This window comes from Pararge aegeria, chromosome 26 (assembly GCF_905163445.1).
Source record: "Pararge aegeria chromosome 26, ilParAegt1.1, whole genome shotgun sequence".
NCBI classification, from domain to species: Eukaryota; Metazoa; Arthropoda; class Insecta; order Lepidoptera; family Nymphalidae; genus Pararge; species Pararge aegeria.
Window position 1 is genome coordinate 284,020 of NC_053205.1, and position 16,796 is coordinate 300,815.

Genomic DNA, 16,796 nt, shown 5'->3' on the forward strand with positions numbered 1-16,796 from the left:
AGAGCAATATCACATTAGTCATTAAAGTAAACTTAGCATATACTTATTTTATAAGTTCTAATTAAAAATAAAAAATTCTAAATTAACTGTTATTAGGTTTTTTTGGTTGTTTTGTTTATCATTTCAAGTAATCTTTTCTTCAGCAATAATTAATGTATGCGTTTTCTGAAAATATTAATACTACTAACGTTTACATACATAGCCTTCCATTCCTTTATATTGTCTTACGAAGGCCAAACCGGGAGACCAAGAACCGTATTCGTATGTACGTATTGGCGCAGTGGGCAGCGACCTTGCTTTCGGAGTCCAAGGCCGTGGGTTCGATTCCCAAAACTGGAAAATGGGGTTTATGTGTATTTTATAAGTATTTATGTATATTATTCAAATATTCGATAGAAGCAGGCGTTACTTTGCGGAATTCGGTCGGTATGACATCTTTAGAAAACATCGTTATATTTCAGTCAATTTACAGAAAACCATAGTAAAATATACACTAAAACCATCCATCCATACATACATCCATCCTCACAAACTGTCGGATTTATAATATTGGTAAGATGGTACGCATGCATTCGATCGTTGTACCATATGCCTTGCGACTTGCTGGTATCTGCGAAGAGTTATGTCCTTTATCTCCGACAACAGTTATCATATCTTGATAAAAATTAGACAATACATGCTTGATAGTATACACTTTCAAATACAAAAAGAATTATTAAAATCGGTTCAAATTTAACGGAGCTATGAAGTAAAATTGATAAAAAATTTCATCCCGTTTCCCGGAGGAAACTTATTGTTTATCTGGATAAAAAGTATTCGGGTTATGTTGAGCCGGAATAACAGCTACCACTATACAAAATTTATTTAAATCCGTTCAGAAGTTTTCACGTGATGCCCGGACAGACAGCCAGACAGACATACAGACAAAAATTAAATAAAAATCTGTATCGATTATAAACTGCTGAGTTTCTTGCCAGCTTCTTCTCGGTAGAATCTGCCTTCCGATACGGTTGTAGAGTCACTACACACAGCAGACTTGACGTTTCAAAAGTGCTTATATTAGGCCTACTTGAAATAAATGAATTTTGAAAACATCCCCCGATCAAAATTTTCAAAATATTTGTTTATTAATTTATTTAGCAACGCACCCCGGAAGACATTACAGTTGCCCACTTCGTCTCCCCGAGGCTATTAAAAGAATTTAATAACAAGTAATAATTACAGAAAATAAAATAAAATTAATACATAAAAATAAGCTATATAAAATTAAGAATTAATAAAAAATGTTGATGAAAATTTAATAAATATTAAATGTACATAAATCTTCCACATAAAGTTTTATTATAAGTAAGAGTTTCCTCGGTTTTTCTAGGATCTCTCCAATAGATCTTCACTAAATTAAAATTGAACTACCTTTGAATACTAAAAAACCCATACCGGACAAAAAGAATAGATAAAATCGGTTTATAATTGGCGAAGTAATCGCCTTTTTTTAAGTCGGTTGATAAACTGCACGCCCACTACGGCGTAGACCTCTCCCAAGTCTCGCCAAAGCGTTCTGGCGCCTTTTGCCCCCAGTCCATTGCATACTGCTGATGGGATATATTTAAGAAAATTAAGCTTAATTTGCTATACTCTGCGAAAAGCAGGAGAATATTTGGTGTTAAATTTATAATTTTTACAGTGATTTAACTACACTTGGAGCAAATATCAATTTTATACATTTAAAATGCATATAAAAAATTTCGGAACCTGCCTGAACGCTTTGACCTAGTGCGCTGACGCTTCGGCTCTCCAACTCTTATTATATTCGCGGCAGGGCGCAGGTTCAAATCCAGTCGGTTCCGAATTTTTTCATGTGCATTTTAAATTTATAAAATGTATATGGTGTTATATATAATTTCTTCAATCTTCATATCCTACAGAAAACAAATCTTCGGCAATGTACGTTTCGCTCCGTCACCGAAACCTCATCGCATCCTCAACGCATCCTCAGGAGATATTGTCCTTAAATGCTGAGCGTCATAACCTTTTGCATTTATAACTATAGAACCATAGTTTTATCGGTTTTGGTAATAGTTCTTTATCTAGCGTTCGCCGATTTCGCTGTAACCAAAGATATGTGGAAATGATTAAAATCAATCTAGTTAGGTGAGGTGACGCAATGACCTTCTTCGACGCCGATCGATTACCCGCCGCTCTCTAGTGCGCGGCGCCCGGCGTTACACTACTCATGCCTTTATCGCCGTTTTCTGAACAATTATTTTATTTGTATTAAACATGGAAACGATTTGTAAGGTATACGTGACATGCTAATCTTAATTTATGCAATTTATTTTACATAAAAAAGTGTGTGCGTGTAACCTTTCCGCGCGATTGAAGTATAACTTTTATTGTTATTTATTGATGAAAGAGTGTAATGTTCCCGGGACTCCGCCATTTCATTTCATATTCTATTTAAAATTAATTAATATAATTTTTACATTTTATGAATATCTTCATTTGTTACTTAAATAGAATAAGTAGATAATAAGAATAAGATCAGCACATGTCAATATAACCTTGTCATTGAATATTATAAAATGTCGCAATCTTATGAAAAATTATTAATAATTTATTTAGTACAAAATTAATAAATAGGTAAGTGGAGTATATGACATCGACGTCGACAACCAATCCAAATTATTATTTTTAAATAGCGGAAACTACACAGACGTCTGACGCAAGCGTTACTTCCATCAGAAAAAAATCTGAGTTACTCCCTAGTCGCGCCTAAAGAAATTTTAAACCCCGGCGACAGCTGGTATAAAATAATAAATTAGGATGCTTTTAAAGATATTAAGTTTCTTATGGTTTTCTCGGAAAAGTTAGAAATAAAAATTATCGTCGGATGGCACATAATTGACACGGGGATGTCCTACTATTTCTTGTTGTGCGCAGGTTGTTGTACAAATAATAAAAGCCACATTTAGTTCATATACCCACATTTTATTAAAACAACACACGAAAATAAACTTGTCCTCTACAACCACAACATAACATACAAGTTCAACATAATACACAATAGTAACATAGTGCACGTCGCCACACAGAGCAGAGCAGCGGAAGTCAAGTATAACTAAATGACTAGAAGAACCGATTTACAAATTATTACAAGAAGATATATAATTCTATTCATATGTTATATTTCGATCTAAATATCATTATATAATAATAATATTAAAAGCTTTAAAAATATCACTAATGACTATCACAATAACATTTTATCCAATAATAATATATGGTATATAATATTCGTTTAGTATTAAAATATTATATCATAATATCATAGAAGCTGTATATTACAGAGTTATTTCAAATTATTACTACCATACACTTGTAGCTCAGAGCTCGTTTCATTATTTCTATTATTAAGTCTAAACACAGAATACTATATTTATACAATATTCAATATTAGTAATATTATTTTTTTATAAAAATATTGTACGCTACAAACCAAGCCGGCTCATTTGTCAAATTAGGGTCAACGCAGACGAGCGACACACACCGTACGCATGCACGTTTAATAAAGTAACGTAGACTTATTCGACACAGAATTTAACTTGCTTGAATAAATTTTCCGCGTTTGACAGAAGCTTCCTGAGTATTACTATACTATTTAGCAACTGGTTATTCATTAGTTACAATACATATTTTTTGCACCAGAATGTAATGTTTATAGACAATTCCAGCTTCTCAAATGTAAGTGAGGTAGAAAAAAAATTAAATTGTTATTCTATGAAATTGTTACCTCTCTTACATTAGTATTTTAAGCTACTAACAATCAACAGGCATAAAAAGTGGCGTTATTTACCTACTATAAGCTGTTATTAGTTTATTCTGCTAGTTTTGTATCACACAAATTTGAAAATATATCACAACTTATTTATGTTTATTATTATTCTCATTAAATGATTAAGTGAAATTGATACTCCTGAGAATCATTTGTCTTTAAACCTCGAAAATTCGGTCCGTTGGCTCGGTCTGCGTTGACCCTTATTCGTTCAAACCGCTTCCTCGTCTTGCTACCAAGTCGTCCCACGAGTGACACGAGACCTACTAAACGTTCTTTTAGATATAACTCTTAGTATTTTGCTTAATAAATCGTTGTTGGGCATTTTTTTTAAACTGCTACTATAAATTTACTCGTATTTTTAACCGACCTAAAAAAGGAGGAGGTTGTATTTTTGAAGTTATACTTAAGGCGCGTTAAGGAAAAATGGTGAGTGTAAATTTTACGTTGCGCGCGCACACCGTCACAAAACACCGAAACCACGAAGTTAGCTATAATCAACTTTTTAGTTTTTCTAAAAAAGGTTTGACAGTTCACTGTCAATAATTCAAACAATACCTTTTTTCTACTATTAGTGTCGGATTCTCTACAAACGTAGAATAAGGCGAAAGATACAATTTTTTAAAACATTTTTATTTTGCTACGCCGAAAAAAAAAACGCGTAATATCTAACGCGTGTACATAAGTACGCACACGTTTTTTTTAAACGATTTTTGAAAATTATTTTCTTGTTTGAAAGTGTATACTTCCCATTTTTTTTGACGTGGTAACGAGAAATTTACCTAATACTGTCCGCACTGTGGAACGACGTTTCCTTCTCGTGCCACTGGTGAAACGAGTGGGTGGCACGACGGTAAACAAGCGGTTTAAACAATCAATATCGTCGCTAGTGACATACTATGTGTTACAGGAAGGACCCAAACCAGCTATTGCTTAATTAGTTTACACTTAGTTTGTGCGCCCCCGCGGCCGCGCGTCAAATATGAATGATTTACGATACCCGCGGTGACGCAAGCAGAGCCGTCGCATCGCTGCATGCGGCCAGACTAATAGGTCACCGGCGCACACCAGGCGATGCATGACTGGCTTTACGTGGAATGTGCTGTATATACTTCTGCCGTGGCTTCTTTTCAAAAAAATATACATGACGAAGGTATGCGTGTCGACGCCTAACAGCTCCTGATGAAGGTGTGCGCGGGCGGTCATTTTCTGCCAGACCATTGTCAATCGTAAACATTGAAAATAAGACTCGACTAGCGCTTGATAGTGTTAATAACAATGAATCGCTTCGGTTAGAGGACGGCGAAAAGGAAAACATACCGTGTCATACGCACTACTCACTACTCACTACTCACTACTCACTACTCACTACTCACTACTCACTACTCGTAAAACCTTACAATTCTTACGTATAAAATACATGACAATGAATCAAGCGTGATAAAATTTAAAGAATATGTCTAAGTTCCACAATTCCAAAAAATTTGACCTATTGCATGTTTGAAGTATTACGTAGGTAATATGAAATACAAATAAGATTCCCTTTTTTTTGCAAAACACTGCTATCATATAGATAGAAGAGGTTTCGACGGTAATCAAATCTATTTTTCAGTGTTTCATTCCAATAGTATTCAGTTATTTTTTAATCCAATCCGTTGAACTGTTATCGATGAGAAAATTTATATATATATATAGTTTACTAGTGATCCGACCCGGCTTTGCACGGGTGCAATGTAGATTCTAAAGGCGGGCAGTTTGGAGTGAATTCTGGATTAAATTAATCAATCTCGTAAGGTATGTTTGCTTCGACATCACGTAATAAATCTTTAATATTTTCATATGAACCTTCCTCTTAAATCAATAGTTGCTGAAAATTTAATTGAAATCCGTTGAGTATTTTAAAAGATCTGAGCGTACAAACAGCGGGAGCTACGTAATGATGTATTAGAATAATGCTAAGATGCGATGCAATGATTTAATATATAACATTCCGAATGTTTCACTATCTATCTATGTTTGGAAGTTAGTGTGATTATATTTCTTTCATTTTGCAATTATTAATATTATTACAAACAGCCTAAAACCGTCTAAAGTAAACTACACTATATACTTACTGTTACACTACATGATATATTGCTTTAAGTTTTTTTTTCTCAATGATATTTGGAAATCGCAGTTTCCGATGTTACTCCGATACAAAAACAGACAATTTTTAGGTGTTTTTAAATTATGTTACAATAAACTTTTGTTGTCACTAAGTGAGTTCGGCGTAAGATGTCGCCAAGGTGCATGGTAATACACAAACTGGCAGTCTAGGCTGCTTAGACCCACCACAGTGCTTCATCGCGCATTGGTGGGCGTCTAAACAAAACTTGAAAAGGAAGAAAAGATTTATCTCCCATATAATATTGCAGCGTACAAACTAAAACAAATGATTTAAAGTGATTAAAAACCTAATTTTCAACTAGTAGTTTTACATATTCGTACTTCGAAACCCCGGTATTGTATGTTGCAAGTTATATTTCATCGCTAAGTGGTACCATCAACAGTAATATTGAGTAATGCAATGAACAGTGTACGACCATCAGCGGATATCAACTCTACCTGCGCAGCCATACGCTCGTAGAGAGATATATATTGATAATTCAAGTCCTGACTCGCTAAAGCATTGAAATAATTAACACGAGTGATAGATGCTCGTTTGAAAAAGAACTGTCAAATTTGACGTCACAAACTGCCATACAGTTACAGTGTGTACTTTCCTATTAGTAGTCAAGAGTCTAAATCGTAACTTTCGACATTAATGTTGAACATATTTTTTTCTATTTCATAGACAATCGCTCAACAACTCCCTAACTGAAAGGAGTTTTAAACATTACGATCTATCATTTTAGATAATTCTATACGAGATAGGGAAGTCTTTTGAGAGTGTACACCGTTATTCTCAAAACTAGGGCAGCCAGAATTCAGCCGTGCCTATATCTAGACTGTAAACTCCAATGTAAATGTGTTATGATTTCGATGACATAGCGAACCAAGACTCTATTTTCATTATTTGTGAGTTAAACAAACAACATGTCGAAACACGTGTTGTCTTAGTTAAAAAATACTGTTTTCTCTTAAATTTCCTCGCTTTAAACTCAAGGAGAGTTAAAAAGATTGAGAAAGCATCAATATCAAAACATCTTAGTAAGATGTCATGTTGATACATGATCAAGTATAGATATTTCTTGTGATATAATAAAGTCCATTGCATTACCATAATTTGGGAAACCTGGTCACTGATTCCTATTATATATTTTTTTATTATTTAAGATAGAATATTGGTTCCCTACCTCAACACACTACTTCTCTAACAAACAGCTCTAGAACTACTACTACAAGTACCTACTTAATAATGTTTTACTCGTGCAATATAGATTAATTATTATAGAATATTTGTGTCTGATAAAAGTATGCAGAGTGAGTATTTTAAATCTACATAGACAGTTTATGAACTATCGATTTTTAGTAAATATACTTATTTTATAAGAATATAATGTCTTTATTTTATTGGGTACATATAATATTTTCTACTCGTGATGCTAGATACTTAGAAATCTACCGAAAGTGATTATTATTTTTTAATATACTTATAATAATGATCGTGAATTATTTGTTGATTGAAAATGATAATAATCATTCATATTTGACGAAAATAATGCCTAGAACACAATCGATATATATAATATATATATATGCTGGTGATGAAATACACTTTTTTTCCAATACTTGGTCCGTAATAAAAAACATCAAAAAATGTGCCCAAATAACACGTGCTGCATACGTTATTGTTTTTAACTTATTGTCTTAATGTATAAATGTAATCGTATTTATTTATTGTTTTTGTCGAAAACTGCGATCAGAATAGAATATAAAGTGAAATTATGAATTTTATTTATCTAACATTTGACAAAAAATAGACACATTAGGTTTCTACCCAAAAAATATAGAGTTTTGTAAGATAATATAAATCTGTTTTACTGAGGTAAATATTCTAAGGTGGTAAATTATATTATTTGCAAATATATCCCTTGTAAACATAAGCTTTTAATTTCTGACTGCCTGGATTGGTATAGGCAATACAATCAAATAAACATATAGTAAAAATATTGTCATAGGCACTTTCCAAATATTTCAACTAAACTGTATCGAAGTGCTTTTGTAGTTATCGGCAAAGTAAATACATAGTAATTTTTAATAACTTATACCTATATTACTTGTACAGATATTTATATGAATATTTTGATGTTCAGACATTGAATATAAAGTACAATTTATTTATAGACATTTTTTAATTAAAGGTATATAGACACCCTGACTAAACGGCAATATGTATGTAGATATTATATATTATCGCAAAAGCCTACCTACAATACATACAGATATAGGAAATATGTAACATTTTTCTATATATGTAGAGAGAACTGGTCAAAGAGTCAGAAAAATTGGTCAATAAACGTAGAATTATATTATTGTTTTATGACAAATATAAGAAATTTTACTACTTTATATGAGTATTGAATATTAATAATATATAAAGATATACACCCATCCGCGGCAACTACAGTATATTTAAAAATATTTGTATTTTTGATATATTATTTCTAAAATCGTAAGAGAGTAGATATAATGTAATAACACTAGAACTACGTTTTAAAACTTGTATATGTATATGATATATTCATTATCTCGTAAATATATGTTTCGTTACAGCTACGGCACCTCGACGTCGCTACATTTTTTTTTTCTTTTCTTTGTTTTATATTTCAAGCTGTTTACACTTCATACCTTGGCTTAATTTAAAATGTTACAATCGGGCGGGTCTCACATGGAGGATGGCGGCGTTGTCAAAATGGGCGGTTCTATTCCTCGTCCTCGTTCTGGTAGCTGACGTAGCGGACCGCTGACTGGTCGCTGATGATCAGACTCTGTTCACAAAAAGGTAAGAATCAGTGATGACGTCACCACTAATAAAACATGGCGGATTTTTCAATCAGATCAAATGACAAGTTCAGGTAGGGAGAGAGTTTTATTTTCATTTACTCTCTGCAACACAGGTTTTCCTGCCGCAGAGGGTACACATGTAACCAACAGTTGTCAAGCTTGAATAAATGATTATTATTATTGTTATTTTGTATGTTCGTTGGCTGCTTAGAATATCATCGAAAAGTCTTATATTTGTATGAAATATAGGAAAAAAAATATTCATGTTCGAAGCGTTCGTGTTTACATAATTGTAAGGGGATAGTAATAACTTCGTTTGCATAAAAAAACTAAAGCTACGAGGGTTCCAAACGCGCCCTGCTCTTAGAAGAAGCCCACAACAAACTTAGCCGAGTATTTTTTCTTGTATCTCACAGTAAATTAATATTAAGTTAGAGCAAGTCACAACGAAGCTTTAATTATAATATTTTCAAATGATAATGTGAGATGGTGATAACAAAAAAAACACCCAACAAAGTTCGTTGTGGGCTTCTTCTTAGCAGGGCGCGTTTGGAACCCTCGTAGCTGTAGATTTAAGTTTACGAATGTGGTTATCGCCATCACCACTAACTGCTATGTACACATTTTGTATATAATCAACGCATCAAAAGTGCCATCTATGTGCCTATTTGAATAAAGAAATATTTGACTTTTGACTTTGTTTAAGTAATCCTTTACTTTATAATAGGATATTACCTACATTTCCCATTTACTTGAAATATGAAATAATGTAGTTAAAATATATCCAATGTAGTTATACTTCAAAAGTGTTCAGGACCTGTTATGATAGATATGATTCCTAATCCTTATTAATAATATGAATGCGAAAGTGATGTCGGTTTGTTTGTTCTTCCTCCGCGCCCTTCGCAACCATTCGACTAGATTTTTGGCACAGAGATAGTTAAAAGAATGGAGAGTGGTATAGGCCACTTTCTTTCGCAGGAAAACTAGCGATTCCTGTGATTTCTAAATAACCGTAATAAATTCTGACGAAGGCCGCGTACAAACATGTATAACACTAGATTTTATACAACGTGTGAATGAAAACCGAAATATTATTTATTGTCACATCATTATCATCATATCAACCCACTACCGGCCCATTACAGAGCACGGGTTTTCACCACAATGAGAAGGGGTTAATGCCGTAGTCCACCACGCTGCCCAGTGCGGATTGGCGGACTTCACACACCTTTGAGAACATTATGGAGAACTCTCAGCTATGCAGGTTTCCTCACGATGTTTTCCTTCACCGTTGCAGCAAGTGATGTTTTAATTGCTCTATCTTAAAACGCACATAACTTAGAACAGTTAGAGGTGCGTTCTGGGATTCGAACTCCCCCCGAAAGTGTCGAAGTCCTCCCCACTGGGCTATCACCGCTTCCATTTCCCGTCACTTTTTTAGGTACGTGTCGCGCAGCGTAGGTACTATGCGAGTGTCGGTCTTTTATCTTCAATAGGGCTGTCATATGTAAACACTTGGAATGTTTTGAAATCGTTTGTATGGAAAAAAAAGTGTGTGTCAGCTCCGACGCACGACTGGAGTTTACTCCTTAAGTACGATTGTCGAAACATATACAAAAAGAATTTATTTAACTGAATACAGATTAATACCATATGAAAGGGTATAACAATGTATAGAATAGGTAAAACAATGTATAATGTTTTCTATCTCACTGTGTCCCATACATTTATGTGTTTGTTTCTTTATCTAGATATTATTCGGTTTCCTTGGTAACTTAAATAGGTAAAATAATTTAATTAAACGAAAGCGACGTTGCATGTTTGCGCATCACAGTTGCCGGGCATGCAACGTCGCAAAGCGAAAACGTAACGAGGTCATTCATCAGTAGATTTTACTCCTCACATTTTTCTCATACCGGGCGCCTTATATATGAAAATCGATTCTTAAGAAGTAAACTCCAAATATAATCTTTTTTTGCATTTAAGGGTGACTCCGCATGAAATATACGTGTGCACCCTCCAACAGTATTTCGGGATGCGGTTACGCGCTGTATGGTTAGTGCGTGTCGGAGCGCGCGCCCGCCACGCCGGCTCTTGCCTGCTTCTCGGGGCGCGAGGGCGGCGCGCGCAGCAACAGCAGCAGCGGCGCGTAGGCGAAGTTGAGCAGCGCGATGATGACCAGCATCCACTCGAAGCCGATGCTGTTCACCAGCGCGCCCGAGAACGCCGGCCCTGCGGACGCAACAGTCAGTGCCACCGGGACAGCGGCCGTGCCGACACACACACCACACGCGCTTCTCACTTGTCTCATTATATAAGTAATATTTCCATTACATTATAAAGCGTGTTTTGAAAATAGAAATTAAAAACACATCTGGTCAAATAAATAGAAATAAGTGAAACAAAAAAAACCTTTGTGAAAGTTACATGACGCTCTTCGGGGCATTGCAATAAAATTTGTCGAAATTATTTTTATTCCTTTACTGAATAAACTTAAAGCTAAAAAAATATTAGAAAATATGTCAACTTTAATAGATAAAAAGTTTTCGTTCATTGTTCTCAATTAAAAATAATAATAAACGTGTGGTGTCGTGTGCATCGAGATGGGAACGAAGTTCGTGATTACATGAAAATAATTTCAAGTTCCGGTCAAACTAAAAGAAAATATTTTTATTGTAGTGCTTTAATTTTATGCACAATACTTAATAAAAGTGTCTACCGTTCAAAAAAAAACCACTGCAGATCACATTTTTACTTGCAACTTTGTGACTCTCACATTTCCAATATATGTCACAATCAAATTGTCACATTATTAAAATGCACTTTTTTTGCATGTAACTGAGTCACCTTACCTTGATTTGACGCGCTCGAGTTTTTCTATCTTTTTGTTTTTTTACTAATCTGATCGACTATCCTAAACGTTTGACGCTATGGCGCAGGCATGGTAGCAGTACGCCACACTACCATGAAGAGGGACTCACCGACGGCGTAGCCGAGGCAGAAGGCGGTGTCGCCGATGGCGTACACGGAGCCGTACACGGCGGCGTGGCGGATGTCCACCAGGTAGCCCAGCTCGGGCATCATGCTGGAGTCCACCATGCCGATGGCGAAGCCCAGCCCCGCGTTAGGGATGATCAGGTGCTCCAGCTTGCGCGCCATGGGGATCTGGGGACGCGCCAGAAATGCTTTGAGCTAAAGAACATCCGTTCTTTAACGCCCGACGCGAAAACGACGGAGTGGAATCTGTGGCATAGAATCTCCCGAACAAACGTTCCAATTTGGATTTTGTTGTTTTTGTTTGAAAGGTGAATTAGTTGAGAATATTGTTCGCGGTTTGTGTGGTCTGTTGCAACACAAACCTCGAACTAATTGTTATAACGATAAAAATATTTTATTTGATGTAGCGTAAATTTATAATTTGAAATTTTCTTATTTTAAAAAAAGAAGCTACTTGACAAATAATATGCATTATTTGTGTAACTACCCACTTATACGAACATTTTCTTTTAAGCTGCAAATTTAATTTTGCTAATAGATAACATAGTTTGTGGTTTTCATAAGATAAAATAACCATTTTAACGCTGTTTTACGTTTATGTTGGACAAGAGAAACTAGCGAGTTTCTTGTCGGTTCTCAGTAGACGTTTTGTAACGTCAACTCTGTGTTTCTAAGAATACTTACAGATTTATCGTTCGATAACTCTGTAAGTATTCTTAAAAAGTAGGTCAGCCTTTTGTAGTATAGTTAGTATCAGTTTACTAAAACAATAGCAGGACAAGATAGTTGACAGTTTTGTCTAACAGGCTTCGGCTGTGACTGTGAGTTACCCGCGGGAAAAGATGGGGCGCAAATCGATATAGCGTTTCAGTAGAAATCAATTAGTGTTATCGGTTATTTACAGTTATGATTGACGGATGAGGCAGGTGGCCCACCCTGGTAAATAAAAAAAACATCGCTTTCAAACACAGCTACACTTCGCCTGGCATGCTGTGAACACGTCCTGCAACGTGCCAGGTGCTAGTTCTTCCCCACGAGCTGTGTCACAAAAAGCTAATCTACTTTGAGCTCACCAAGATGAGGCAGACTCCGATGATGACAAGTCCTGCGCAGGCGGCGAGCCAGCGTCCCATCTTGTGGCCGAGGGGTCCAAACAGATTCGTTCCTGGAACGAACGCGTGGTTTATTGTTTACTAGCTTCTGCCCGCGAATGCATCTGCGTGGACTTCAGAATTGAGTCTAAAGCTTCGTTCGTTAACAATTTTAAATCTTACTACAGAACTATTTGAGAGATCGGTACAGAAAGTACATGTCCTTTTCCATAGCACAGGTGACATGCGTACCAAAAGTGAAACCTGCGACTTAGCTCGTAAAGAATTTTCAATTTTCTCTCGGGAACTTCTCAGATAATAAGGATAAAAACTACATGCATGCCAAATTTCATCCAAATCCGTTCAGCCGTTTTTGCGTGATTGCGTAACAAACATCCACACTTTCACATTTATAATATTAGAAGGATTGTCTGGCAGATATGCATAATACTGGCGTTCATCGATGAGGTGGCGTACAAAAGTTTTTTTTAATACACTTAGTAACAGGGTGCTAGTTTCCTGATGAATATTTTTATGAATAGCATACATAAATAAATACAATATACAGATAAACGCCCGGACACTGAAAAACAATCGTGTTCATCACACAAACATTTTCCAGTCGTGGGAATCGAACCCAGGGCCTAGGCCTCAGATAGCATGGTCGCTGGGACCGCGCCAGTCGGCCATCAAGTCCGTCGTATGGATGGAGAGCGGTGGTGGCGCGCTCACCGATGAGGTAGCAGATGCTGGCGGGCAGGAAAGCCACGCCCTGCTGCCAGCGCCGCGACTGCATGGTGTCCGCCATCCAGATTGGCAGGCTGGGCTCCAACATCGCGATGCCCACGTTCGCGAACGTGATGGCGCCTGCCAGATACCAATGCCGGTAAGAGTTTGCTTGTCTCTTCAGATCAAAAAAGCGTCCACTAGGTTACCACTAGGTCTTCGGTTATACTTTCGGAGTGCAGAGTTGGAATCCCAGCTCGCACCTTAAAATTTTCTGTGTACGTTTCACTTGCTACATCGGTTGAGGAAAACAACGTGAGGAAACCTGCCTGAGAGTTCTACACAATGTTCTAAAAGGTGTGCAGAGTGCACACAAAACAAGACATATTAAGAATAACAATTATTTTTGTATGCCACTGAGCGGCAGTTTGTTCTACTGCTATTATTTGTAACACCTCAATACGTGCAAATAAATGAATTGAATTTAAACCGCACTGCGCCAGCGTGGTGGACTTCGGCCTATACCCTTCTCCTTGTGGGAGGAGACCCGTGTACAGGACAGTGGGCTGGCAATGGATTCATATGAAGATGAATGTAAGTGAATAAACAAGATTGTTGTGAACAAGTGATATCACTGGAAATTATCCAAGGGAAAAATATTAGGTGCAACAATAATAGATGGAAACCTTTATGCAACTGCTAAAGCAACATTGTTGTTTCAACCAGGTCCTATCTGCTAAACCACGGGAACATGGAGTAAGAGACATTTACCCCCCGTTCATTACACACATATATTATTTGGATATTATTTCCACTTGTGCGCCAGTGCTCTGAGTGTTGATAAAGCTGTGGGAGAAGATACATTTATATCCTTTCCTTGGGGAGATCTTGTCTCCGGTCCATGCTGGCCGTGCTGGAAGCCCGGTCATAAGGAGATTTCCCCCCGAAAACAAAAAATAAAGGCCAGCCAGTCCAGTGCCGGTGAGGGGAGGGTAGTGAAGGGAGGGTGGATGAGGGAGGGGTGCTCACCCGCGGCCACGAGGATGTAGGGGTCGCAGACCAGCGCGCGCAGCGACGGCGGGTCACTCTCCTGGCGCACCACGCCCGGCTGCAGGATCATGAGCTGCAACACTGCGGAGAGAACGTCACAGGAGATGTCTCTTAGAAAGTTCAAAGTTTGTATTAAACGTAAGCTTATAAAACAGTCCTATTATAGTATAAAGGACTCCGTAATCGATAAAAAAGCTCGGGTGTAAATTATTGCTCTAACCAGGTTGCTCTTCTAATAATTTAAAATGACATTGCGAGATGGTGATAACAAAAAAAAAAACACCCGGCTAAGTTTGTTGTAGGCTTCTTCTTAGACCAGGACGCGTTTGGAATCCTCGTAGCTTTAGTCTTGAGTTTACGAATGTGGTTACCGGTTACTCACTACCGTGTAATTCTTATGTAGGCTTCTTGAGTATTGTCACAAGTAGAATAATGTACATTATGACAAATATCAAATCCAAGACGGCCGCCACCACAAAATGGCGAATAACATTTTTTTCACAGCTGCCTCAATATGGGTTGACTAGTAGAATAATATACCCTGTATTGAAAGTCGGGGTTTTTTAAACTAGCAAAGTGTATAAGGACCCAAACCGAGCTAAGTCTTATTAGATCTAAAGGTGTTAAATTAGATTGATTATAACTTAACCGAACAATGTATTCAAACGTTGATAATTAGGTATTAAATCACTCATCAAAAACTTAAAATGCATATAGAAAAGTGTCTCATTATAATATGGACGTTTGAAAAATAAATAAATAAATAAATTTACTACGACAATACACACATCGCCATCTAGCCCCAAAGTAAGCGTAGCTTGTGTTATGGGTACTAAGATAACTGATGAATAATTTTAAGAATAATATACATAAATATTTATAATGTATAGATAAACACCCAAACACTGAAAAACATTCGTGTTCATCACGCAAACATTGTCCAGTTGTGGGAATCGAACCCACGGCCTTAGACTCAGAAAGCAGGGTCGCTGCCTACTGCGCCAATAAAAGTAGATCGAAACTGCAACGTTTCCTACTAGATGACGCCACAGTCGCTATAAGACTGATGTGAAAGGTATATACTAATTTCGGCATGGATGGTAGGAGAGCCGTAGCTTTCTTGGCTTAAGCGATCAGGCCGCGAATGCCGCAGTCGCAGGTTCAAATCCTGTCGGTTCCGAAAATTTTTATATGCATTTTAAATTTATAAAATTGATAATTCCTCTAAGTGTAGGTAAAAACACTAAAATAAATTATAAAATTATAAAACAGTCATGTGATATTATTATCACAGCCCGCAGTCTTCTTTTAACCCCCTTATTATACAACAGTTGCATAAATAACTCATTGTTTTCTTTTACAATTAGTGGTTGTATGGACTCACGTCCGTCCCCGAGCGCCAGTGCGGAGAGCAGCAGGAACGGCGCCGTCTTGCCCACGAACTCGTACATCAGCCCACCGAAGGGCGGCCCGATGAGCACGCCCAGCGCCAGCCCGCCCAACGCCAGCCCCATCGCGTTGCCGCGCTCCTGCGGACACACATACACGCATACACATATATACATACACATATACACACACATACACAAATAAGTACTCGTATACTCGGTGGCTGGCCCGAAGCGTAGAATAAATAATGAACTCCTTTATACACAAGTTTATATACAGAATCCTCATTCAGCAATTATTGTATCCAAAATCAGTGCCACCCCAAACGCCCCGAGAACATCTCAATAGCGGAATGTTCTTCTTCTTAGTCGTTTCAGTCTTGACAGACTGGTCGTGGTCGTCATCTGGGTGTTGTGGCTCGCTTGACAATACTTCCGCGGAATACTTTTCAAGCGGAATGTTGCTAGCTCACAAACTTTTCCCAATTTCCCCATTATATACCATAAACGTTTAGAACAATAGCGATAAAGAAAATTAAGCCTAATTTGCTATACTACCCGAAAGCACGATAATCTGTATGGTGTAATTTATAATTTCTTCGATCCTTATACTCCACACCAAACAGATTTTCGACAATGTACCCTCTACGCACGTCATTGAAGTTGATCTGTTTGGTGTGGAGTATAAAGATTTAATGAATTATAAATTACACCATACTGATT

The 16,796-nt window shown here is 36.9% G+C and overlaps 1 protein-coding gene across 1 annotated transcript in view; it reads right to left on the reverse strand.

Moving 5' to 3' along the window:
• Positions 1-8,529: 8,529 nt before the first annotated feature.
• LOC120635291 (synaptic vesicular amine transporter) overlaps positions 8,530-16,796 on the reverse strand; it is a 36,017-nt gene continuing 27,750 nt past the window's right edge. The window contains exons 7-13 of the mRNA XM_039906261.1: positions 16,070-16,214; positions 14,665-14,766; positions 13,642-13,776; positions 12,892-12,983; positions 11,803-11,986; positions 10,920-11,053; positions 8,530-8,802 (exon numbers count right to left, since the gene is read on the reverse strand). Of these exons, the coding sequence (XP_039762195.1) occupies positions 8,737-8,802; positions 10,920-11,053; positions 11,803-11,986; positions 12,892-12,983; positions 13,642-13,776; positions 14,665-14,766; positions 16,070-16,214 (858 nt within the window). The 3' untranslated portion in view covers positions 8,530-8,736. The remainder of the gene's footprint in view (positions 8,803-10,919; positions 11,054-11,802; positions 11,987-12,891; positions 12,984-13,641; positions 13,777-14,664; positions 14,767-16,069; positions 16,215-16,796) is intronic.